Here is a 23,767-nt window from a genome sequence, read left to right as displayed (position 1 = left end):
AGAGAGCAGGGGAATGATAGAGAGGAGGGCAGATTGGGAAAGGGGGTGATCAGAAGCAAAAACTTCTGAGAAGGGACAGGGTCAAAAGAAAGAATAGAATAAATGGGTGGGCAGGACAGGATTAAGGGAAATAGAGTTAGTTTTTCACAGCATATCTGCTATGGAAGTGTTTTGTATAACTGCACATGTATAACCTATATTGAGTTGCTTGCATTTTCAATGAGGGTGGGGGGGGAGGGAGAAAATTTGGAACCCAAAGTTTTAAAAACACATGTTTAAAAAAAATGTTTTCACATGCAACTGGCAAATAAGAAATATAGGAAATGGGGTATAGAAATCTATCCTGCCCTACAGGAAAGTAGAAGGGGAAGGGGGGGAGAGATAGCAGGGAAAGCAGACCAGGGGAAGGGGAATTCAGAATGCATGCCATCTTGCGGTGGGGAGAGGGGCGAGATGGGGTGAAAATTTGGAACTCAAAATCTTGTGGAAGTAAATGTTGAAAAATAAAAATAAATAAATTTTTAAAAATTAAAAAAAAAAGTGGAACTAAGCCTATTCCCAGTGAAACAAGAAGTCCCCAAAAGCACAGCCATGTCCATTCTATTGAAAAAAAAATAATAATAATAAAGGGCTTTTTTCATAGAGATTGAGATGGTTATCTGCAAAAATAATATCAGTCTCTACTTTCAAAAAAAATCAAATAAGCAGCTCACATATGCAGTTTATCATATATGCTTACAAAGCACAATACACACAGATACACACATATATGCTTATATATTATATATGTTTACAAAGCACAACCCTGTAAGGTAGGCACTACAAATAGGATTATTCTTATTTTAAAAATGAGGAAGTGGATACTTCCTCATGATACTTTTAACCTCCAGTCCAGAGCTCAAACCCAGGTCTTCCAGCTTGCTGTGCTCATTCTGTTATATCACACTGTCATCATTTTCAACTCACTGAATTGTTTGATTTCAAGATTTTATGAATATTTTGCCAACCTAGAATTATGTATTTTAAAAAAACTTTTAAGTTAGCAAATCCTAAAACAATAGCATTAGAATCTATAGTCCAAAATTTGTGTTCTTAAAGCCTAAAATAGGCTTTCATTTTTTTTTCTAATTAATTGGCTTTACACAGTGAAGATAAAATAGTTTGTTTTGAATTTGGTGGAATACGTTTGTCATCAAAAATGCAGAAAACTTGAAATTAGATTAAAAACTTGAAAATATTTTTCAAGTAAAAAAAGTGTATCTGTTGATATGACCTGCATGTATTTAAAAATTAAATGTTTCTTTTTCTCCAATTTTAGGTCATTAAATTCAAAGAATTACCTGACTGCATCTGTACAGTCCTACTAGTACCTGAGAGAAGAAACTTCCTCTGATCACCTAAGTGTCAGTAATTATTTAGCAGTTATTTTTTAATAAAATAACATTACAGAATGTTTATGGAAGCGGCAATTCAGATATATAAGACAAATTTTAATCTCTTATTATTTTAATGTCTTGAAGATAATTTTTATAATTAAATAGTACGAATAATTCACTGTGGTTACTATGATTTGTTCTATTTATTTTTGTTATTTAGACACCTTAGCCAGCCACATTTATAAATTTTGAAGTTGTTCAGAATTTTCAAGCTTTTACTCCGAGTTGAGAAATTAGTGTAAAAAAAAATTTAAGCCCTTATGTTTTGCTCTTCTTTCCTGAAAATGTTCAAGAATAGAATTTTTAAATGCCTTCTTGAAGGTTAAGAGTTTATAAAGAGGAAAGATTAGATGATTCCACCCTGTCATGTAGTTCCATGACTTTAGGTATGTATTTTTGCATTTAATTGTGTAAATTACTTAAATTTACACAGTTTATATGTGTCTTCTGCTAAAAGAGTTATACTTCAATTTGACTTTATGGCATGGAGATTATCTTGGGTTCTCAAAGGCTAAACCAGTAAAACATATGTTCTGACAGGGTAGAAAAATATTGAGAAGAGCCACAGCTACATTTTGTGTCTGATGGCTCAAGTACCAAGCTAGCTAAGGATGGAGAGGCTCATTAGTATACAAAATGGCTCCAAGTTATTCTGTCTGGGATGTGTAGTCCTTTTCTCTCTAGTGTAAATGGTGCAGTAATCAATCTCAGGCAATTTGAATAACGCCTTTACATTAGGCCCAGCAAGGTTTGCAAGTTCTAAACAAACAGTTTGGAAAAAAGCTGGGAACTCTGCTGAATCCCTAGACTAGGGGTCTCCCAACTTTTTGATCATGTACCCTTATTAGTAAAATGCTTTTTCATTAGAATCTTGTAGAAGTAAAATTTTACTCTGCTCCCCCTAGTTTGAATGGTACAGGATGAAGTTCCAGGACCAGGAAAAGACCATTCAGTTGGCCACACAATGACTTACATTTCTACTGCTCTGGCTTCTTGGGGGTCTTTTTAAGCTTTTCTGAAAAAAGAAGGGATTGGACTTCTGCTTAGGGCAAAGGGGATAAATGGCAGAGAAAAGGTGGAATATTCAACCTGAATTTTGCTTGGTTTCTCTGCCAAGGAAAATGACCTTTAGGCTGGAAAGGACAAGCCAGAAATGGCTGATCAGAGTTGAAATGGAAGATAATTAGGGATATGTTAAGATAGCAATTTATTGCTCTTCACGGGTTCAAGGCACCAGGCCTGATTTAATTATATCCCAAGGTACTGAAAGAACTGGTGAATATAATTGCTGAGCCAATGTCAGTTACCTGAGGAAAGATAGGCAGAGAGAGAGCAGCTGTGGAGTTGTAGGAGTAGAGAAAGGCAAATATCATCTTGTCCAAAACAAGGAAGAATGTAGAGAACATAGACGTAGAGAAAGCAAATGAGCTATGCTGTAATTCTTGGCAGAATGCCAGAATGTATTATTAAAAGGATGGTTATTGAACGTTTAGAAAAGGAAGCAGACCATAAAGCCAGCATGGCTTCATTGAGAACAAACTAGTCACATTGCTGTGACTGGCAAGACTAGTAAATCAGAAGTCTATAGATAGTTGACCCTGATTTCTGCAAGGCATTTGACAAAGTCTCTTATGTTATTCTTGTGGAGAATATTTAAAAGAATTTGGAACTTGGGGAATCACCAGATCCAATGAGTAATGTTTAATGTGCACTTGGAAGGAGGGCTCTAGTGGAGTGACCTAGGCATTTGTGCTTGGCCCTGGGTTATTTCTATCAATGACTTAGCTAAAAGTATGGATGGAGTGCTTAGCAAATTTGCATGACAAAAAGCTAGGAAGGATATCTGAAATATGTGAAAAAAAATCAAGATCCAAAAAGACTTCAACATCCTGAACATTGGGCAGAATCTAGTCAGATGAATTTTAACAGACATAAATGTAAAGTCTTAGACTTGGGTTCAAAATACCAACTTCACAAATAAAAGATGAGGGAGACAAGGCTACATAGTAGTTCATCTGAAAAAGATCTTAGTGAAACAAGCTCAGTATCTGTGCAAAAAATAATGTGACTTGAGTTTGCATTAAGAGAGAGGCCTAAGTATTCAGGACTCCCTGGGCAGAGATAGGTCCATCTGCCCTAGTCACACAACATCAGTTGTATTTACTGCATTCAGTTCTGAATCCCAAATTTTAGGAAGGACATTGATAAAGGCAATCTCAATTCCATAACCAATATGCTAAGCCTCCAGGAATGGAATGCCACCAGGTTAAGGAAGGGAAATTCACGTTGGAAAAAGAGTGGTTAAAGCTTTCTTACCAGTTGGGCCCATGAGTGGCCACTGTACTTTCATCTGGGCCAGGTAGGGAGACCCATTTAAAAAAAAAAAAGACATTAGAATTCTGATCAATAAAGTGACCAATCGACTTCAGAGAACCTATGGTTAACATAAGGTTCAAGTGCTGCCCGCCACCCCACCCCCGATCTTCACCTGTCTTTCATACCTCTTTTTTGTGTGAGAATTTATCTCGTTCTACCTTTCCCTTCCCCCTTCTCCCAGTGTATGCTTCTTTAAGGGACTCCTATACACATAGCAATGAACAACACTAAAGTGCGCTTTGAAATTTAACAATAGTTATTTTAAAGCAAATGTTCTGGCCTACTGGGGAGAAAACACTTGGGAAAAACCTACTTAATTGAAGCATAAAGATGGAAGGCCTGTCTTCTCTATGATTTAGCCATTCAGCAATGTTTCTCTAAGCACTGTTTTATCTAGCAGCGAGAAGGCTCAAAACTGCAAAGCAAGGTATCTTTGCTAAAGCTATTTGAGAGTTCTTGTGTAAATCTTAGAACTTGAGAGTTGTAATTATGGCCCTTGACCTCACTGTACTATGAAATCACAAGCTCTCTTGCTGTATGAGATGTTTCAAAATAATAATAATAATGATAGCTTTAGGGTTTGTAAAGCACTTTACATATATCTCATTTGATACCCACAATGTGAAGGTGCCATATAAAGCTGTGAAATGTGTATTCCCTATGATTCCCATTCAGTATTTCCTAAGTCTATCATATCTAACTTTTCCAAATTTTTATTCAGATCCTTAACCTTGTTTGCCTTTGTATTAGATATGTCTGAATCTTAAAGCGATACCTTAAGATCCCCAACAATTATTGTGTTGCTGTCCATTTCTCCCTATTGTTTGGCTTTTACTTTAGATATTCAGATAAAATGCTTTTGTGTGTGTGTGTGTGTGTATGTAGTATTAATATTATCTATAGTGATATCTATATTATCTAATATCTAATATTTAAATGTAATGCTGTTTCCTTGCTTATCTTTTTTTAACTATGTCTCTTTGTACTGCGGCCTTGTCTGAGATCATGACTGCCAGCTCTGTTTTTTGGGGGGGTTCACTTGTGGCAAAATAGATTCTACTTTAAACTCTTAACTCTGTAAATCTTTTTGTGTGTTTCTTTAAAAAACAATTTAAACATTTATTTTTAAATTTTGAGTTACAAATTCTCTTCCTCCCTCCAGTACCTTCCCCGCACATTGAAAAGGCAAGCAATATGATACTTATACGTGTGAAGTCATAAATTCACCCAACTTCCCAAAACTCCCCAAAAACAAGAAAAATAAAGTGAAAAAAAATATGCTTCAAGTTGCACTCAGAGTCCATCAGTTCTCTCTCTGGAGGTAGACAGCATTTTTCATCATGAGTACTTTGGAATTGTGGATCAGAGAAGCTGTGCATTTAAATTGATTTATCATTACAATATTGTTAATGTGTACAGTATTCTCCTGGTTCTTCTCACTTCACTTTGTATCAGTTCATAAGACTTCTTAGTTTTTTCTGAAACCATTCCCTGTCATTTTTTTTCCCTTTGTCATTTCTTACAGCACAATAATAGTCCATCACAATCACATACCATAACTTGTTTAGTTACTCCCCCTCAATTTCCAATTCTTTGCCACTACAAGAAGAGTTTACACAAATATTTTTGTACATTTGGATCCTTTTCCTTTTTCTTTGATCTCTTTGGGATATAGACCTAGTAGTGGTATTTCACACAGTTTGAAAGCACTTTCACTATAGTTCCAAATTATTCTCCAGAGCGTTTGGACTAGTTCACAATTCCAACATTGCATTAATGTACCCGTTTTTCCACATCCCTTCCAAAATGTCACTTACCTTTTCTGTCACATTGGCCAATCTGATAGGCATGAGGTTGTTTTAATTTACATTTCTCTAATTATTTGTGACTTAAAACATTTTTTCATTGATAGCTTTGATTTCTTCTGAAAACTGTTTATATCCTTTGACCATTTATCCTTTGAATTGCTTTTTTTAAAAATAAATTTGGCTCAGTTACCTCAAAGAAACTTGCTATAAAAATTTTTTTTCCCCAGTTTCCTGTCTCCTCCTAATTTTGGCTGCATTGGTTTTGTTCTATGAAAGCCTTTTAATTTCATGTAATCCAAATTATCCATTTTACCTCCTGTGATCTTTTCTATCTTGTTTGGTCATAAACTCTTTCCTAATCTATAAGTCTGACAAGTAGTTTTTTCCATGCTCCCTAATTTGCCCCATATTACCCTTTATGTCTAAATCATGTATTCATTTTGACCTTATCTTGGTATATGGTATGAGTTCTGTTTCTAGTTTCCGCCAGACTGCTTTCCAGCTCTCCCAGCAATTTTTAATGAATAGTGAGTCCTTGCCTGAAAAACTTAGATATTTGGGTTTATCAAACACTAGATTCTGAAGTGTGGTCATTTACTTCCATTTTACCTTCTGGTTCTAGAATATTAGGGCAGTTTTCCTTGATAAATTCTTGAAAGATGATGTCTAGGCTCTTTTTTTGATCATGACTTTCAGATAGTCCAGTAATTTTAAAATTATCTCTCCTGGATCTATTTCCCAGGTCAGTTGTTCTTCCAATGAAATATTTCACATTGTCTTATAATTTTTATTCTTTTGGTTTTGTCTTCTTCTGAGTGTATGTTTTGATCTTCCTTGTCACCAAAGTAAGTTTTTATAGTCAAGAGTTTTTTTTTCTGTTATTTGCTCATTTTCTCAGCCTATTACTTGACTTTCTGTTTTTGGTTTTGTTTTGTTTTTTTGTTTGTTTGTTTTTGGATAGGCAATGGGGTTAAGTGACTTGCCTAGGGTCACACAGCTAGTTAAGTGTCAAATGTTTGGTCTGAGGCTGGATTTGAACTCAGGTCCTACTGAATTCAGGGCCGGTGCTCTATCCACTGCGCCACCTGGCTGCCCCTATTACTTTTTAACTCTTTGTTAAGGTAGGGCTCTGTTTCCAGGGTAGAGGATGCACTATCCCAAGCTTCAGAGGTTTTGTGAAGCTGTTTTCAGAGATACTTCTAGGGATCTATAAGTTTTCAGTTCTTCCAAGGTGGTATGATCTAAGGAGAGGTGTTTACTCCTCTACTGGCCTGTGCTCTGGTCTGTGAGTGATCACAAGCACTCTTTTCTTCCCTGGAACTATGAGGAGGGTCCCCTCTCCACTGCTGCCCCAAGTTCTGCTATGCTAGTGCTCCTCCTTGCCCCAGGACTGTGACCCAGATCCAAGAAAGGGCAAAGCAACAGAGTCCTACCTCAGTGCTAGCAAAGAGACCCCTGTAATCTCCTTCTGACCATTTGTTTGATCCCCTTTTCATCTGTGGGCTGAGAGCTCCAGAAGCAGCCACTGCCATTGCAGCTGCTGATTCAGTCACTCCCAAGGCCTGCTCCTGGTGTGCTGGGGTTGGGGCTGTGTTGGTGCAGCCTATGCTGGACTGTGCTCCTCTCTCACCCAGGTCTGACAGATCTTTTCTGATGACCTTGTAAGTTGTCTTTGGCATCTGTGGGCTGAGAAGTCTGGAAACCACCACTGCTACCAGTGATTCAGTCCCCTGAGGACTACTCCAAGTTTGCTGGGGCCTGAACTGAGCTCCTCTTTCAGCTTGGTGCAACAGACCTTTCCTGTCAACCTTCCTGGTTGTCTTGGGCTAGAAATTTGTTTCATTTTGTCATTTTGTGGGTTCTGCTGCTAAGGTTATTTGGAGGGGTTTGGGGGAGAGCTCAGGCAAGTCCCTCCCTTTATCCTGCCATCTTCTGGATACATGAATTTACACATAAAGATACCATAAGCAAATTAAGAAAGCAAGAAATAGTTAAGTTATCAGCTCTTTGGAGAAGCAAAGAATACATAACCAAACAAGAAACAGAAAGCATTGCAAAATATGAAATAGATAATTTTGATTATATTAAATTAAAAAGCTTTTGCACAAACAAAACCAATGCACCCAAAGTTAAAAGGAAAGTAGAAAGCTGAGAAACAATCTTTAGAAAGTATCTCCGATAAAAGCCTCATTTCTCAAATTATATAGAGAACAGAGTCAAATATATAAGAATACAAGTCAAATATATAAGAATACAAGAATACACCAATTGATAAATGGTCCAAGGATATGAACAGGCAGTTTCCAGATAAAGAAATCAAAGCTATCTATAGTAATATGAAGAAATGCTCTAAATCATTTTTAATTAGAGAAATACAAATTAAAACAACTCTGAGGTACCACCTCACACCTATCAAATTGGCTAATAAGACAGAAAAGGAAAATGATAAATATTGGAGAAGATGTGGGAAAATTGGGACACTAATGCATTGTTGGTGGAGTTGTGAACTGATCCAATCATTCTGGAGAGCAATTTGGAACTATGCCCAAAGGACAACCAAATTGTGCATACCCTTTGATCCAGCAATACCACTACTAGGTCTATATCCCAAAGAGATCATAATAAAGGGAAAAGGACCTACATTTGCAAAAATATTTGTAGCAGCTCTTTTTGTGATGGCAAGAAAGAAATTGAGGGATGCCCATCAATTGGGGAATGGCTGAACAAGTTGTGGTATATGAATGTAATTAAATACTATTGTGCTATAAGAAATGATGAGCAGGCAGGTTTCAGAAAAACCTGGAAAGACTCACATGAACTGATGCAAAAGGAAGTGAACAGAACCAGGAGAACATTGTACACAGTAACAGCAACATTATGTGATTATCAACTATGAATACTTTAGCTCTTTCAGTAATACAATAATCCAAGATGATTCCAAAGGATTCATGATGGAAAATGCTATCCATGTTTGGAGAAAGAACTGATGGACCAATCTGAGTACAGATCAAAGCATACTATTTTCACTTTATTTTCTTTTCTTTTGGTCTGTTTCTTTTTTCACAACATGATTAATATGGACATATGTTTTACATGATTGCAAAAATATAACCTATATCAAATTGCTTACTGAGAGGAGACAAGAAGGAGGGAGGGAGAAAAATTTGGAACTCAAAATTTTGTAAAAATGAATGTTAAAAATTGCCTGTACATATAATTGGAAAAATAAAATACTATAAAAAACAAAAATAAACCCAAAATTTAATTTGACTAAATTTATTGGGGAACAAAGAACATAGACAAAGGTTTTTTTATTGGTCACAAATATTTATTAACATTTCTTGCAAGGATGAGAGTGATGCAGTTTAGGTGATATGCCTGGGAGGAAAAAAAAAAAGTTTTAAAGTGAGAGTTCTTTAGAAATTACATTTTAGGACAATTTAAAGAAAAAAAACCCGAATGCAACATCCCAAAGATTCTTTGCATGTATATGATGTAAGTAAAGTAACATGGATTTGATCAGAATGGTAAAATTCTTAAATTAATGTACTACACATTAAGCTTATTCTTCAAATATTAAATTGCCTTCATCAAGAAATTGTCCTCTTATCATGTTATATCAGTGGAGGAGCACAATGCAGCAGCATCAGAGTCTGAGTTCTGCCAAATATTAGCATGTAATCTTGGGCAGGTCACTGAACCACTCTCAGCCTCAGGTGTCTCATCTGCAAAACAGGAATAAGTCCCGCCTGACTGCATTATGGGATTGTTGTTAGGATCATATTAGATGATGTTTATACAATGCTAAGTTTATAAAGCACTTTGTAATCCAGTGTTATTGTTATTACTCTAAATTAGCACTCAATTTCATACATCAAACTTAAATGTAACTATAGTAACCCAACACAACATACATACCTTATAGATCATGCTCTAAAATGTTATTCCTGAAATTAAATTTTTCGTAAGTATCACTAGTCACCAAAATGACAATGTTCATTTCTTGCTTTGTAAGTCAGTTGAATCAGCTCGCGATGTTTATTTGAAAATACTTTACCTGAGGTAAAGTAATCTCGTTGACGATGCACCTCAAATTGCAAACTATCCCTTTCATTTTCTAGTGTCCTTAAATAGTTTTCTAAAAGCAGCTTGTCTTCAGTTAGCCTACTGATGTTTTTTGCAAATTTTAGATTTTCTTGAGTATGTTTCGTTAGTTCTTCTTTTAGTACTTGATTATCTGACTGAAGACCCTTGATCATTTTGGATAATTTCTCACATTCCTTGCCCATTTCAGTCATAGCATTCTTAAAAAAGCTGACTTTGCATTTTGCATTTTGAAGTTCTGCTTGAAATTTCTCGTTTGCATCACATTGGTAGGATTGGATTTTTTCAACCTCTTTCTCCATTATCTGTCTGGCAGCTGCAGATTCCTGTAATGTGACTTCAAGATTAAGCTTTTCATTTTTAGCAGTCTGTATCATTTGAAGAAGAGACTCTTGATCAGATTTGGTTAATCTCTCTTTTTCTTTTAGTTGCAGTATCTCCAAATGACTTCCTTTTAGTTCATGTTCAAGTGAGCCATTTTCTTTTTGAAGTTGGCATGCTTTTCTTTCCAGCATCTGTTTATCCTTTTGTAACAATGAATTACTTGTTTTCAGAGATTCTAGTTCCACTGTCAATCGATTCACTTCATGACTGACAAGAACCATATCACTTTGTGTTTTCTCTTCTTTAATTTTTAACTGATTTATTAAGTCAATCATGTGTTGTATCTCCAAAGAGAGTTGGCCATTTTTTTCTTCTAGAATTTTATTTACATTTTGGAGTTCAGTATACTTCTGTATTATTCTTTTCAGTTCAATAATACATTCTTTATTATCTTCTTCTGCTTTACTTAAGTTAGCCTGAATGGTTTTCTTTTCTTCAACTAAATCTTTAAGTTGATTTTGATATGTTGAATTTTTCTGCATCAGAGACTGTATGATAAAAACCATGGGTTTTATTTTTGTCTTTAGGTCAAGATTTTCATTTTCCAGTCCTAGTACTTTCTTCTGTACTTCCACAGATTCTTTTAGATAATTCTGTAAATACTGAATTTTTGCAACGTACTGATCAGTTACAGGGTTGATTTTTGATGACTTTTCATTTTCAAGCTTTAGTGATCCTTGGTATAACTCAAATAGTTGCTTTTCTTTATCTTTCATTTCACGTTCTGTTTGGTCAATTAATGATGATGTATCTTTTGGGTTGCTGGAATCCGATTGTAAATTTTTAATAATGTCAGGGTTAGGAATTTCCCTATTATTTTTCTCACTCTTTACTTCATTTTGTATAGTGATATGGTTAAAATTTGCTGTAGTATCATTCTCAGATAAGCTTTGACAGTTCTGACAATAATTAGTACAAAATTTTGACATTGTTTCCCCTAGTGGAATCAATTTGTTTACTAATGCTTCTAATTCTGAAATTCTGCTTGATTTTGTCTCCTCATTTAATTCACTATCTATATTTTCTTTCTTAATAGATTCATTTTTTCCTAATTTTGAAGAAAATGGGATATTTGAACCATTACCGTGAGCATCTGTAGCACTCTTTAGCATATGAAGTTCATTTGCAAGAGCCAGTTCCCTCTCATGTGATCTTTGAAGCTCACTTTTCATTTTTTTGATAGAATGGCAAACATCTTCTAAGTTTCCACCAAATTCTTCTTTGAGATAAAGCATGGTAGTTTTAGATTCAGTTGGTAAAACTGTATTGTCAGAAGACAGATTTTTATTTATATAAGGTTGAAAAGTATACGAGTCACTGCAATTCTTGAGTAAGTTTGATTTTTCTAAAGCGCTCATATTTGGGCTTGAAGTTGATCTATTTGTTTGATTTTTCAAAGGTGATATGTTCTTGGAAGTAACCTGGGATGGAGTAGTTACATCATGGGAGACACTATTGCCAGCGACAGAATTGGATTTTTCCCCCACAGAATGAATGGTGCTGGACTCCTCCAAAAGATTAATTTTCTCCTTAGAAAGGGTTTCTTCTGTATTCTCTGTAGACTGATAGAAAAAGCATGCTATGAAGGGCTATTATTTGTTGCATGATTGATGACATAAGACAATCTCTTGTGAAGAATTTGGTCGAAAACAAATACAGTCCCTTTTATCCAATTCCTCAGTTCTATTTTTATAGCATAAAAGCCTAATGGAAAGGTGATCTAACTCATCTAGAAAAGGTAAAGAACAATATTATAGAGGCTTAATTTTTGTGGACATCTTAATAGTTTACTGATATGACAGAGAAAAACAAGAAACCATTATTACCTTCATGCTGTACACTCTGATTCAAATAGCTTCCCACTTCATATAAGCCAAACTATCTCCCTTTCTTTCACTCAAAACACCCTGCAAATTTTCTATCCACTAGCAAATGTTCTCCAGCTAATGAGGGGAACCAGAAAACAGGAAAGGTCAAGCATTTCCTAAAAACAACAGAAACTCTCCTTGCCCTGTTTGTTTTGGAAAATCCTAAAGCACAGAAGGGTAAGTTGACTGTTGCCTGATTAATCTTAATTGTCTCTCACTACATGGATTGTTATTATTGTGTTTGTTTTTGATGCCACATTTTAGAAGGACATGGGGAATGAGTGTAGAGAAGAGCAATGGGAATAATTACTTGCCTAGGAAAAAGGATTGTTTAGTGTCTACTATGTGAATCGATATTTGCTACTAGATCATATAATGACAACCACAAGAAACAGCATATAGTAAGAAGAGTGCTGCTTTGAAGCTGGGTTCACTTTGTGCATTAGCCTAGCTGTGTAGCTCTGAGCAGGTCACATAATTTTTCTGAGCTTCAGTTTCTTCCTCTTTAAAATGGGGATAAGAATTAACACTCATGCCCCAGGGCTGTTGCCAGGATGCTCTGCAAACCTTAATGCACTATATAAATGTGAGTGATGAAAAAAACAGAAGGAGGAAAGAGAAAATTATTTAGGATTGGTATAAAAAAAGGGAGGTTTCAACGATGCCCTAAATTTTTTCTTCACCTACAAATTATTTCTTTAAAGAAGAATGATGACTACCCGATTTCTATTTTATATGAAACTAATTAAAATTGAAGTGTAATAAAGAGTTGGGTTTAAGGAAAGATTTTTGGTCAGTACAAGTCATAAAACGTTAGGGATGTGAAAAAGGATATGGAATTTTGCATCTCCACTTGCTTGATTTCCTACTGGCACCTTAAACTCAGTTTGTCCAACATCATCTTTCCTAAACTTCCCAGCTTCCCCATTTCTGTTGATAGCTTCATTCAGGCTTGAAACCTCCATGTCATCTGATGACTTTTCCTTCTCTGTCATTGAGCCCTCTTTTTAATCAGATATCAAATCATTCAATTTTTCCATATTTCTTTTATCCAACCCTCCACCACTAATAATGCCACCACTCAAGGCTAGGCCTTCATCACCTTTTAAACCGACTCCTATAATTGCTTCCGAAGTGGTCTTCCTGCCTCCAGGCTCTTCCCTCTCTAATCTTTCACATAGCTGAAAAAGTAATCTTCCTAAGGCTGATCATGTTCCTTCCCTCCTCAAAAAAGTTCAGTAGTTCCTTACTGCCCATAGAATACAAATCCCCAGCTCCAACTCCTCCATAATTAAATTCCAACTTACCTTTCCAATTATATTTCATGTTATTCCCCTCCATTTCACTGATATTCCAGCCAAATTGAAACACTAGCTAGCTGTTCCCCTAAGATTATTACCACATTAGGGCAGATGAATTTGGAACTGCCCTGGGTATCTACTCATGAACTAAATTCTCATTAGACTCAGTCACATATTTGACAAGCTGTTTTCCCTACCTATATGCCAAGATATAACAAATACCATGGCCTCAAGAATATGCTAAGGTCGTATTTCCTAATTGGAAGGGGGTTAGGACCTCCAGAAAGAACACAGAAGATCTGTAAACAAACCTTCAGATTGGGAAAACTCTCAAATAAGTTCTCTCAGTAAACTCCTTGAGGGCAAGAACTGTTTTGTCTTTACATCCCTAACATGCAGCACAATGCCTTGCACATAGTAGGGCTGTTGGTTGATTACAGGATTCATTCTAGGATTCCTATCCACTCAAATAAAAATCAACTCTGATCTTCTGGGCTGGCAAGGTCTTACCTAAGAATGGACTCACCTGCTTTAAGGTCTTTTGGCCTTGACTGTCCTTATATGATATTCTGACAGTTTGTTCTTTCTATTAAGGGGAGAATCAAGGTGAAAGTGACAAGTGGAACAATGTTGACAGACAATTCTCTGAAGTTCCAATAAGTGTACAGAAATTATTTGAAGTAAAAACCTACTGTAACTTTCTCAACAGGTTTCTTGGTTGCTTTTTCTGTGCCAAATTGTGGACTCTCTACATCGATAACACTTTTATTCAATATTTCACTAATTTCAGATTGTACCTTAAAAAGGTAAATAGAAAATTTTAGAGTTTTAATTCAGATTCAGACAAGTATAGATATGCAAGAATACTGTTTATAATTACAGTTTTGAAAGGCATCTTTAAAATTGTAGTTCATAAACAATTATTCCCTTCATATGGAAGAACATAAATTGCAAAGCAATTTCCAAGTTGCTTACTTTTCTCTTAAATGATTTGTTTACAAAATGAGTAAGACTTAATTTATACAATGTTAAATTTTTATTAAGTCAAATATTTTCTGGATGTCCAGTTTTTAGAAAATATTTTTACTGCTTTAGAATAAATATGTTAAAGGCAAAATTTAGCACTGGATTGAACTAAGCATTCTAGTATCGCCTGTCTTTGATGCCCTCTTTAATGAGATATTAGGACCAAGATAGCATCATGAACACATTTTTTTTTAAAACAAAATGTTGGAATATCTGTGCTCTCAATTCAAAAGTGACACAAGAGCTATTTCATTGTAACCAGGAAAGTTTAAGATAAGAATTGTAGTATAGGCTCCAGATGCCACAGTCTATTTTGGACATGCATTTCCAACTTGATGATTACTCCACTGAGAAGCTGGAAAGGTCTCGTATGTGCTCAGACAACGAGAGGGACATATCTAGAGCTGCAAAGGGTCTTGGAGGCTACCTACTCTAAACTTCCCCCACCCATTGTATAGATGAGAAAACCGAGGTTTAGAGTAGTTAGATGACTTGCCCAAGGTCATACAACTTGTAAGAGGGAGCTGGACTCTACATCCAGGTCTAACTCTCTTCCCACTGTACCACACTGACAATGTTTTATATCTGAACATAATAATACGGGACTTAGAAAATTAGGGAAAAATATAGAAAAAACATACCATGCTAACATTTTGTAAAGTTTGCATGCGAAGAGCCTGAAATGATTCCAGCTGATGTTGCAGGGCCTGTAATTAATTAAAATGAGGATCAAAATGAAATTCCTTCTAGATATAAACCACAGACTTGAAGCTAGAGGGGACCTTTAAGGTGATCTAGTCCAGCCCTTTCACTTCACATGGAAGCTGGGTCTCACCGAGGGTAAGTGAATAGTTCAAGGTCATTTGGGAATGAAAAGCAGAGCTGGAATTTAAATCCAGGTTCTTCTGACTCTAAGCCTAGTTCACTTTCTAGGGCCAGAAGTCACTTATTTATACTGATCATCTGCTTGTACAGTATTTATATTGATAAATCAGCCAGGGCTAAAAGTTGTCTGTTGGTGGGTCACGGCAACACTTAGGCCACTGGGACTCCATAACCATGATTAATTGATCATTAAGCATTTGTTAAGGGCTTACTATACGTCAGGCCCTGTGATTAGTACCAGAAATACAAAGATACAAACAAAACATCCCTATCCTTAAGGAACTTACATCATACAAAAAATAATGCAAATCGAGTACAAAGTAGCCTTGGAGGGAGTCACTAGGAAAGGCCTCCCACTCTAAGTGGTACTTAAGCTGAGTCTCAAAGACAGCTAGGAACTCCAAGAGGCAGGAGTAATGAGTAGAACATCCTAGGCTTGGAGACAGGTAGGTGATGGAGTGTTGTAAGGGAACAATTAAAGATACGCCAGTGTGGTTAGACCATAGAAAGTGTGGAAGGGAGTAAGGGGAAATATTGCACAGGTTAGATGGGGAAAGGTTGTGAGAAGCTTCAGATGCCAGAGTAGTTTATATCTGATCCTAGAAGCACTGGGGAGCAGCAGGAATATATTCCTTCTGGCAATTGTGTGGAAGCTGGATGGGGGTGAGGGGAAGAACAGACTGAAGGCTTGAGGGTTGAGGCACCCAGGCTGATAGTGGGGACCGAAATGAAGGCGGTGGCTGCGTGAACGGACAGAAGGAGGTGTAGTAGAGACTCTGGAGTGTCTATAAATGACAAGACTTGGCAACTGATGAACTGTGGGAGGTGAATGAGAATACAGACTCCAAGATGACATCAAGGTTGTATAACTGAGTGACTAGAAGAATTATGGTACCCTTGACAGGGACAGCTAAGTTTGGAAATGAGGAGAGTTTGTGAGGAAAGATCACGGTTTCTGTTTTGCACATTTTGAGTTTAAGACACCTATGGGACATCCAGTTCCGGGTAGTAGTTTGTGAAGTGGGATTGGAGCTCAAGATATATCGTGATGGATATATAAATCTGAGAATCATCTGCTCAGATAATAAAGGAACCCACAGACACTGAAGACATCACCACATGTGAAAGAGTATAGAGAGAAAAGAGAAGAAGAGGGCCCAGGACAGAGCCTTGGAGAACACCTACAACGAATGACCAGGTGTGACATGGACAATAATCCAGCAAAGAAGAACCAGAAGGTATAGGCAGACATGTAGGGGAAAAAAAAGAAACCCCAGAGAGAACAGTGTCATGGAAACCTAGAGAGGGAAGAGTATACAAGTGGACAAAGTGAACAACAGTATCAAATGTTGCAGAGGTCAAGGAAGACTGATAAAAGGCTATTATTACATCTGGTACTTAAGAGATCATTGCTGACTTTGGAAAAAGCTGTTTCAGTCCAGTGATGATTTCAGAAGCCAGACTGCAGAGCATTAAGAAAGTGAGAAATAGAGGCACTGAATGTTAACTGCTTTACTGAGGAGTTTGGATGAAGATGAAGAAAAGATATAGGGTTTTATCTAATGGGGATGGTAGGATCTAATATGATTTTCTTGAGGGTGGGGGAGACTCAAATGTTTGTAGTCAGCAGAGAATGAGCCAGTAAACAGATTGAAGATTAGAAAGAAAAAAAGGGGGGAATGATAGAGGGAGCTATCTGCTGGAAAGGGTGGGAGTGGATGGGATCAAGGGTATACATGCAGAGAGAGAGTCTGGCCTTGAGAAGGAAAAGGACTATCAAAGTAAAGAGGGAAATAGTGGTGGCTCCAGTCAAGGGGTTGTGAGGTAAGGATGGAAAAAGAGAAATTTCTCAAATAATGACTGCATTTTTCTCTAACATATGAGACAAGGTTTTCAATCATGACATAAGAAAACAGGTTCTGATGGAGTTTGGAAGAAAGAATGTCTGAAAAAGACTGTGGTGAATGAATTAGGGAGGAACAGAAGGATTGCTTCGCTACAATGAAGGCACAGTCTTGAGATCAGATAACAAATTTATGGTGGACCTAATAATGATCATGGCTGAATGACTTCTAGCACCGTTCAGCAACCCACGAATAGGAGTAGAGAAGGCAGATGGTGGAGGTGTTACAGGATTGGGGATTACTGAGTGTAATTGGCAATAGGACAGTGGAGCAAGTGATCTGAGAATAGAATATAGCCTAGAATTGAATTGGTTCACTAAACAGGTCTGGAAAAGGTAGAGAGTGTAGCCAGAATAGGGGTCATAGCCTGTAAATAACTGAGAGGTGCAGAGATGAGAAGTCATGGTAAGGACAAAGAATAAGTTTAGGAGTAAAGAACAGGGAGAGATGAATGAGAAGAGATGATTAAATAAAGTTCAATATTCACAATTGTTTAAGTGGAACATTTATGAGTGATGGCAAGATCAAGATTTCCATGTGTCTGAAGCAAAAAATAAATTAGAAAATGTTACATATAAACAGAGCTATCTACAAACATATTTAATGCAAATCTTGAAAAAAGATTGGGTTTTGAAATAACTGTGAAATTGACTCACTTTTAATGCTGATTGTGGCTGGTTTTGATTTTCTGTTTCTGCTGTAGAGGCATGTTCTACAAAGCAAAAATGACAAACTGTAATCTAGCTCTTACACTGTATTTCATTGCATGTGTGACAGGGAATAGTCTAATGAATGACCTAAGGATCATGATAAACTTGAAGAGAGAATAAAGAGCCCAATGGTAGGTCTATGGTAGGTATTCATAATATACTTGTTGCATGATAGCTTTAAAAGAGCATAACAAAGAAAAACTACTTGAGTTTTTAGGAGTATTTAATTTTGACAATAAATTGTTAACATGTGTAATGGATTGGAGACATCACAAAAACACAACTAGAATAATTTGGAAACTTAAACTTTTAAAAAATTTCTTTTGGTATATTTAAAATATTCTAAAGTTTCAGTCTTTTAATTGATTTCAAGAGCTGTCTCACAAGTTGTAAAAGGACAAGCCACTTACTTCTGCCTAGAGAAAGCATGTGTGTATTCAGGAATACATGATAACAATCATAGATTTTTGTTGCTAAAATAGCCCTTGAAGACCACACAGTATCTCAAAGAGTCCTAGGACATATTTAAGCAATATTCATTCTTTATTTTCAGTCACGTGTACAACCCCAAGCTAGGCATTGTGGGGAAGTAGTGGACATAGTCTCTACCCTTAAGGAGCTTACAATCTAGATGGCATACAAGGTGAACAAAAAATCAACAAGCATTTATTAAGTGGATATGCCAGGCACAGTGCTAAATGCTGGGGATATAAATAAAGGCAACTCCCCTCGCCCAAGTTTCTGCCCTCATGTAGTTCATAGTGAATGGGGGAGACAACATGCACACACACAAGATAGAGCTCTATAGATCTATATAGATCTATACATATATATAGATAACATGCAACATATACATATGTATATGTACATATATAAATACATATAGATGTGTGTATATTTGTATATATACATATATATGTAAAATGATGAACTGGAGCTATTAAAAAAGCATACTTAGAGAAAATATACAGTTGTAAAACAAAAATAAAATTTAATGTGTTGAAAACAAAGCAGAAAACAATGGTACAGGGAAGATTTTGAGAAAATGAAGAGAAAATACTTTGAAGTGTTCAGAAAGTCAAAAGATTCGTGCCAGTGATGGGGAGTTCCCCATAGGAGCTGCAGATCACAGGCTGTCCTGCACAGTTTGTGTTGGATGTCTGTTTGCCCTACAAGATCAGCCCAGTTTTGTTCCAGTTTACATAGACTCTGAGGATAACCTTAATACTGCTTCTCTTGTATAATTCTTCCCTGCCAGGTACACTTTGATGGTTTTTTCAAGACGGCATTCACAGCCATGTGTTTTTATATTTAAGTTAAAAAGAAAATGACAAAGACCCACTCACACATGCTCCCAAGCACCTTGATGCTTGCCACTAACTATGCCCATACCCAAGCTCTGGTGTATTGGTTTCCTCTCTTTCCCCCATGAAGAGACTAGACTATCAGGGGACTATCACTCCTCTCACGAGATGTCAGAGATTGTCATCAGGGTCCCTACATGTCAAACATGCACCTGGTAGACTAGCAGTAGCTCTTGCGGTCTTGTAATTTCTCCAGCCAGCTGTACAGGCAGGGGACATCTGCCCTTTCCAAGCCCGAAAACACACTCTCAGATGCCCTTACTCTCTCACAAATACCATTAAGGACCAGATAGTGAACTAACATGCCAAACAATAATCATCAACATTAAGATCTTGATACCTTTCCATGACTAAGTATGCTGTCTGACTTTCACCAGGATTCTAAACCCTAACAGAAAATACTGAGATGGAATCCTTGTGCCTAATAAACCCAGAAGATATAATTATTTTTAAGTTAATGATTTATAATGATACAGGGCAGTGTGCATAAAATGCTCTGTGATTTTAAGTTTCAAACACCTGGGGTTCTACTGATTCAAACTTTTTTCCTTAAAGATAACTTTTATTGAACCCTCATGGCATATGTATAGCACCTGACAAACATGAAGGAGATAGTGGATGGTGTATGCTTCCACTGTTGAATCCATTTATTTTGTTTCTTCCTAAACTGGGAAAAGGTAGAAAGATGGATTATATGGCTTACAAACAAAAGGAGTCAGTGAGTTACCCAACCTAGGAAGTTTAGGGAGAAAAATTCTACCAATCTACCTTTGGGGTTAAAAAAAAAAGCCTCTTCTGAAATAAAATTCCCCTTTTAAGGGTAAGCCTCATACACCCTGGCATGAGATAGTTTAATTAAATAACTCTAGGGTCAGTACAGAATGAAAATGTTGTTTGAATGGTAGAACAGGGTACTTCAGATAATCAAAGGGCAGGATAAAGGCACAGATCATTGCAGTATTAGAAACTTGCAAACATCAGCTTTTCCCAGACCAATTCAATTTCCCCAGTTTTGACTAGTCCATTCCATCCATGTCTCTCCATCTATTATCTGCATTTACTCTACTGGAAAAAAGAAAGAGAAAAAGGAAGAGAAATGAGATACATGTATACACATTATCCCTCTCTCTGTCTTTTATCATCAGTATTTGAGGGAAAATGTGAACAAATGCTGTCTTGAATGCTGAAAGCCTTCTGTGTTTTTATTTAATAGTTGTCTTACTTTAGGGGAAGGGAATAAGCATTTAAATAGTGCTTACCATGTGCCAGACATTTTTAATTGCTTTTACACGTCATTTTATCCTCACAGCGATCATGTTGTTGAGTTTTACAGTTTTAAATATTTTTTGTAAAAAAAAATATTATTCTAAGAATGGACCTTAAAGTTGCGCAAACTAAGGCAAACAAGTGACTTGCCCAGGGTCATACAGATAGTAAATGTCTGAGGCTGGATTTTGAAATCAAGTCTTCTTGAATCTACCAGATGCCTCATAGTTAAATACTTAATATTATATTAAAAGCATTAATTTAGACTAATTTAGGAAAGGCCAATTCAAATTAGTTCAGTCTGAAAAATAATTTTACTTTGTAAAATTGTTCAGTTCCTGAAAAATCACGTGTAAACTGAAGTTAGGTCAATTAAATCACATTTTAAATGCATTAGAGATTTTTTTAAAAAAGGAATCACGTAAATAATTTTATAAATTCAAGTATAAATTATATTTTAAAAATTTTCTTTTAGATTTGCTTATGGTAAGGAACATCTCTATTTCACAGAATCAAAACTGGGAGGGGCATTGGAGAACATTTAATCCAGAGGTTCTTAATTTTTATCATGGACCCCTTTAGCAGTCTAGTGAAGCCTGCAGGTCCATTCTTAGAATAATATTTTTTTTTTGCAAAAAAATAAAATACATGGAAACCAAAGATTTTTTAAAATATTTTATATACATACATACATATATGTATATATTTATATACATACATACATATATGTATATATTTATATACATACATACATATATGTATATATTTATATATATGATATATGAATCAATAAAATTTTTTGCCCATCCAAGTTCACAGACTCCTTGACATCTTTCCACACACCTGTGGACCCTAGGATAAGAATCTCTGATCTAGTCTATCATTTTACAGAGGATGAAATTAAGGTCCGTAGAGGTTAAATGACTTGCCCAAGTATATCACAAAGCAATAGGCAGCAGTCAGGATGTAAACCCACATGCTCTGATCCTAAATCCAGCACTCTTTTCACTGTACTTGGTTGCTTCTTCAATCACTGCTTAATATTTCAAGTGTAGTAAATAAATGTTAGGTAGGTGTGGAGGTACTCAATAAATTAAAAAAAAAACTTTGTAACTATGATATTAAAGATCGTTATGGCTTCTACCTTCAGGTATGCTCTATGTTTGCCTACGTGGGAATTTGACTTTACACACATGACTGAAAGTGTTGTTTATTATCTATGGTTCCTAATGCAAAAGCTGACTATATTAGTAATAGTGTCTGACAAGGAAAACATTCACAGAAATACTCAGATCTTTGTGCCTCTCATTGGGCACAAGAAGGTAGATCCAGAAAAATGAATTTGATCCTCTTAGGGATATGCCCATAAGAAGCCCATAGCCTATACTATGTATGATGTATGTCCTCTTTGTAGACCAGGGGTGGTGAACCTGCAGCCTTGAGGGCACACGTGGCCATCTAGGTCCTTGGGTGAGGTCTTTTGACTGAATACAAGTTTTACCGAACAAATCCTTTTATTAAGGGGTTTTGTTCTGTGAAATTTGGATTCAGTTAAAGGGTCGCACTTGAGGATCTAGAGGGCTACACGTGGCCTCATGATGGAGGTTCCCCCATCCCTATTGTAGGCCCTGACTAACCCTTTCCGGTTTGGATTGGAATATTCCAATGCAGTCTAGGACACCTACTCACATTTAATTCACCATCTATGACAAATGTCATGCAAATAAAGGTGGGAACAGAGATTAAGTTATACTTAAGACTTTAGGAAAGCTGCGTTTGGAGAGATGTCACTAAAGTCCTTTCAGTGATGTAAGGAGTAAGATAGGCCATTTAATTCACTCTGATTCAACTCACTTGAAGATATTTTTATAAAAACTTACTGGGGATACAAAGAACAGAAAAGACAAGACTGCTGCATAATGCTGCTGATGCTTGCTGGGAGGGGTGGGGTGACGTCGGGAAGAAAAGTTGTACTTTACCTAAAGGCTTTAGAAAGTTTGCCTCTGGAAAGATGTCATAGAAATCGTCACAAGAATGCAGAGTGGGGTTGGCCATTAATTCCCCTTGATTAAACTCAGTTAAATATACACTTATAAGGGCCTATAAGTCTGGTAGGTATTGGGAGTTACCAAGGTAAAAAAAAAAAAAAAAACAAAATCCCAAAACAACAATCAAGGAAACCCCAAAACAAAACACTGAGTCTTGGCCTACCAGTTTAATGGGTATTGGAAATAAAAAGGGGGAAAATAATTACTATTTAGCCATTGCCTATTAGTCTAATAAGTACTTTGGTTGTCTGGCGGGGGAAACCCACTAAATCCTGCTAATGTAAGAGACATCAGCGTTACCAAGGTAAAAAGAACAAGAATCTATGAGTCCTGGCCTCAAGGGGCACTTGTTTTAAGTTCAGTGCTTTACAAGAGCTGCTTGATGACAAAAATCCTTAAAGGAATTGAGGCTGCTTGATGAAAGGACAGCTTATTCAAAGCAGGTAAGAAAGGGAGGAGGCACTCATATTACTCTTTTTCGTTGCCCATTCCTACCTGGCTTCAGGGTGGATTTACTGGGAATTTCCAAGAAATCCAGGTGGAAAGGATGCATAGCATCCATCCTGAAACTGGGAGGCTGGCAGCGGCTGCTGCCCCCTTGGAAAGACATTGGGGGAGGGGCCGTGGCTTCAAAAAAGTCAAGGGAGGGCTGATTTTTACCTTTTGTTTGTCCACTGCTCTCCTTTCCCCCCTCAGAATGATTTAGGAGCCTAGACACAGAAAGGAGAGGAAACGCAGCTTCTCTTTTCTGTAACCGAACCGCAGTCCACTGAGCGCTTTACGGAAAACGAAACCATCTTTCACTGCGGGGAGGTGAGGTGGGGAGGTGGGGTGGGGGAGTCCCTGCAGCCAGCGCGCCAAGCCGCCACTGGAGGGCGCTGTGGGGCCACCCGGCAGCAGGGACAGCGGCAGCAGCGTGCCCCGCCGTCCGGAAGGGGGCGCCCCGGCAGGCGGGCGCGCGGCTCACGCAGTCCTAAGGGCACCTGGGGAGCGACGCCAGGCTCAGAGGTGGGCCCCAGGAGGCCTGGCCGCCGTCGGCACTCGAGGGTGTCCGGGGCTGGGCGGAGACGGCCCATGATCACCCCCACCCAGCCTGCCCGCCGCCCCTCTTTCGAGACTCTTCCCGCAGAAACCCCTGGGAGGCCGGGAGGGGGAGGGGAGGGAATGGGGGATGCTTGTCCAGCCCTAACTGCCCTAAGGCCCACCCCTCCCCGAGCCGCCCCTTCGTAGCCCTCTCACCCGGAGACATCTCTGTCTCCCCCGGCCCAACCCTCCAACCGCCTATCC

At 37.3% G+C, this 23,767-nt stretch overlaps 2 protein-coding genes across 11 annotated transcripts in view; one reads left to right on the top strand and one right to left on the bottom strand.

Annotated features, from left to right (window-relative positions):
• The window catches only part of CUNH4orf47 (chromosome unknown C4orf47 homolog), a 58,191-nt gene extending 46,605 nt beyond the window's left edge, over nucleotides 1-11,586 (top strand). For 9 of the 10 annotated variants that reach the window (XM_027837527.1, XM_027837530.1, XM_027837531.1 and 6 more), the window contains one exon: nucleotides 1,319-1,479. In XM_027837527.1, coding sequence (XP_027693328.1) covers nucleotides 1,319-1,367 — 49 coding nt within the window. In that variant the 3' untranslated portion in view covers nucleotides 1,368-1,479. Of the gene's footprint in view, nucleotides 1-1,318; nucleotides 1,480-11,507 lie in introns of those variants that run through there. The other variant, XM_027837529.1, reaches the window with a different exon arrangement.
• Nucleotides 9,545-23,556, bottom strand: CCDC110 (coiled-coil domain containing 110). Its single transcript, XM_027837457.1, has 7 exons — nucleotides 23,288-23,556; nucleotides 23,141-23,256; nucleotides 17,749-17,804; nucleotides 14,945-15,010; nucleotides 13,970-14,074; nucleotides 13,804-13,863; nucleotides 9,545-11,670 (listed from the first exon to the last, which is right to left on the bottom strand). The coding sequence occupies exons 1-7, from the start codon at nucleotides 23,554-23,556 to the stop codon at nucleotides 9,595-9,597; spliced, it is 2,748 nt and encodes a 915-aa protein (XP_027693258.1). The 3' UTR covers nucleotides 9,545-9,594.
• Between the last annotated feature and the right edge of the window lie 211 nt (nucleotides 23,557-23,767).

The sequence above is a fragment of the Vombatus ursinus genome, unplaced genomic scaffold (genome assembly GCF_900497805.2).
Source record: "Vombatus ursinus unplaced genomic scaffold, bare-nosed wombat genome assembly UNPS02014821.1, whole genome shotgun sequence".
Classification (NCBI taxonomy): domain Eukaryota; kingdom Metazoa; phylum Chordata; class Mammalia; order Diprotodontia; family Vombatidae; genus Vombatus; species Vombatus ursinus.
This window is presented reverse-complemented; position numbering and strand designations above follow the sequence as displayed.

Bases quoted from the DNA above. Each gene is read 5' to 3' on its own strand.
- CCDC110 (XM_027837457.1), bottom strand. From the start codon at position 23,556: ATGGGCCGTCTCCGCCCAGCCCCGGACACCCTCGAGTGCCGACGGCGG. The intron at 23,257-23,287 runs GCAGTGAAAGAT...TTTTCCGTAAAG, and splicing joins CCTCCCCACCTCACCTCCCC to CGCTCAGTGGACTGCGGTTC. The intron at 14,075-14,944 runs GTATGTTTTTTC...TACCTTTTTAAG, and splicing joins CTTTACAAAATGTTAGCATG to GTACAATCTGAAATTAGTGA.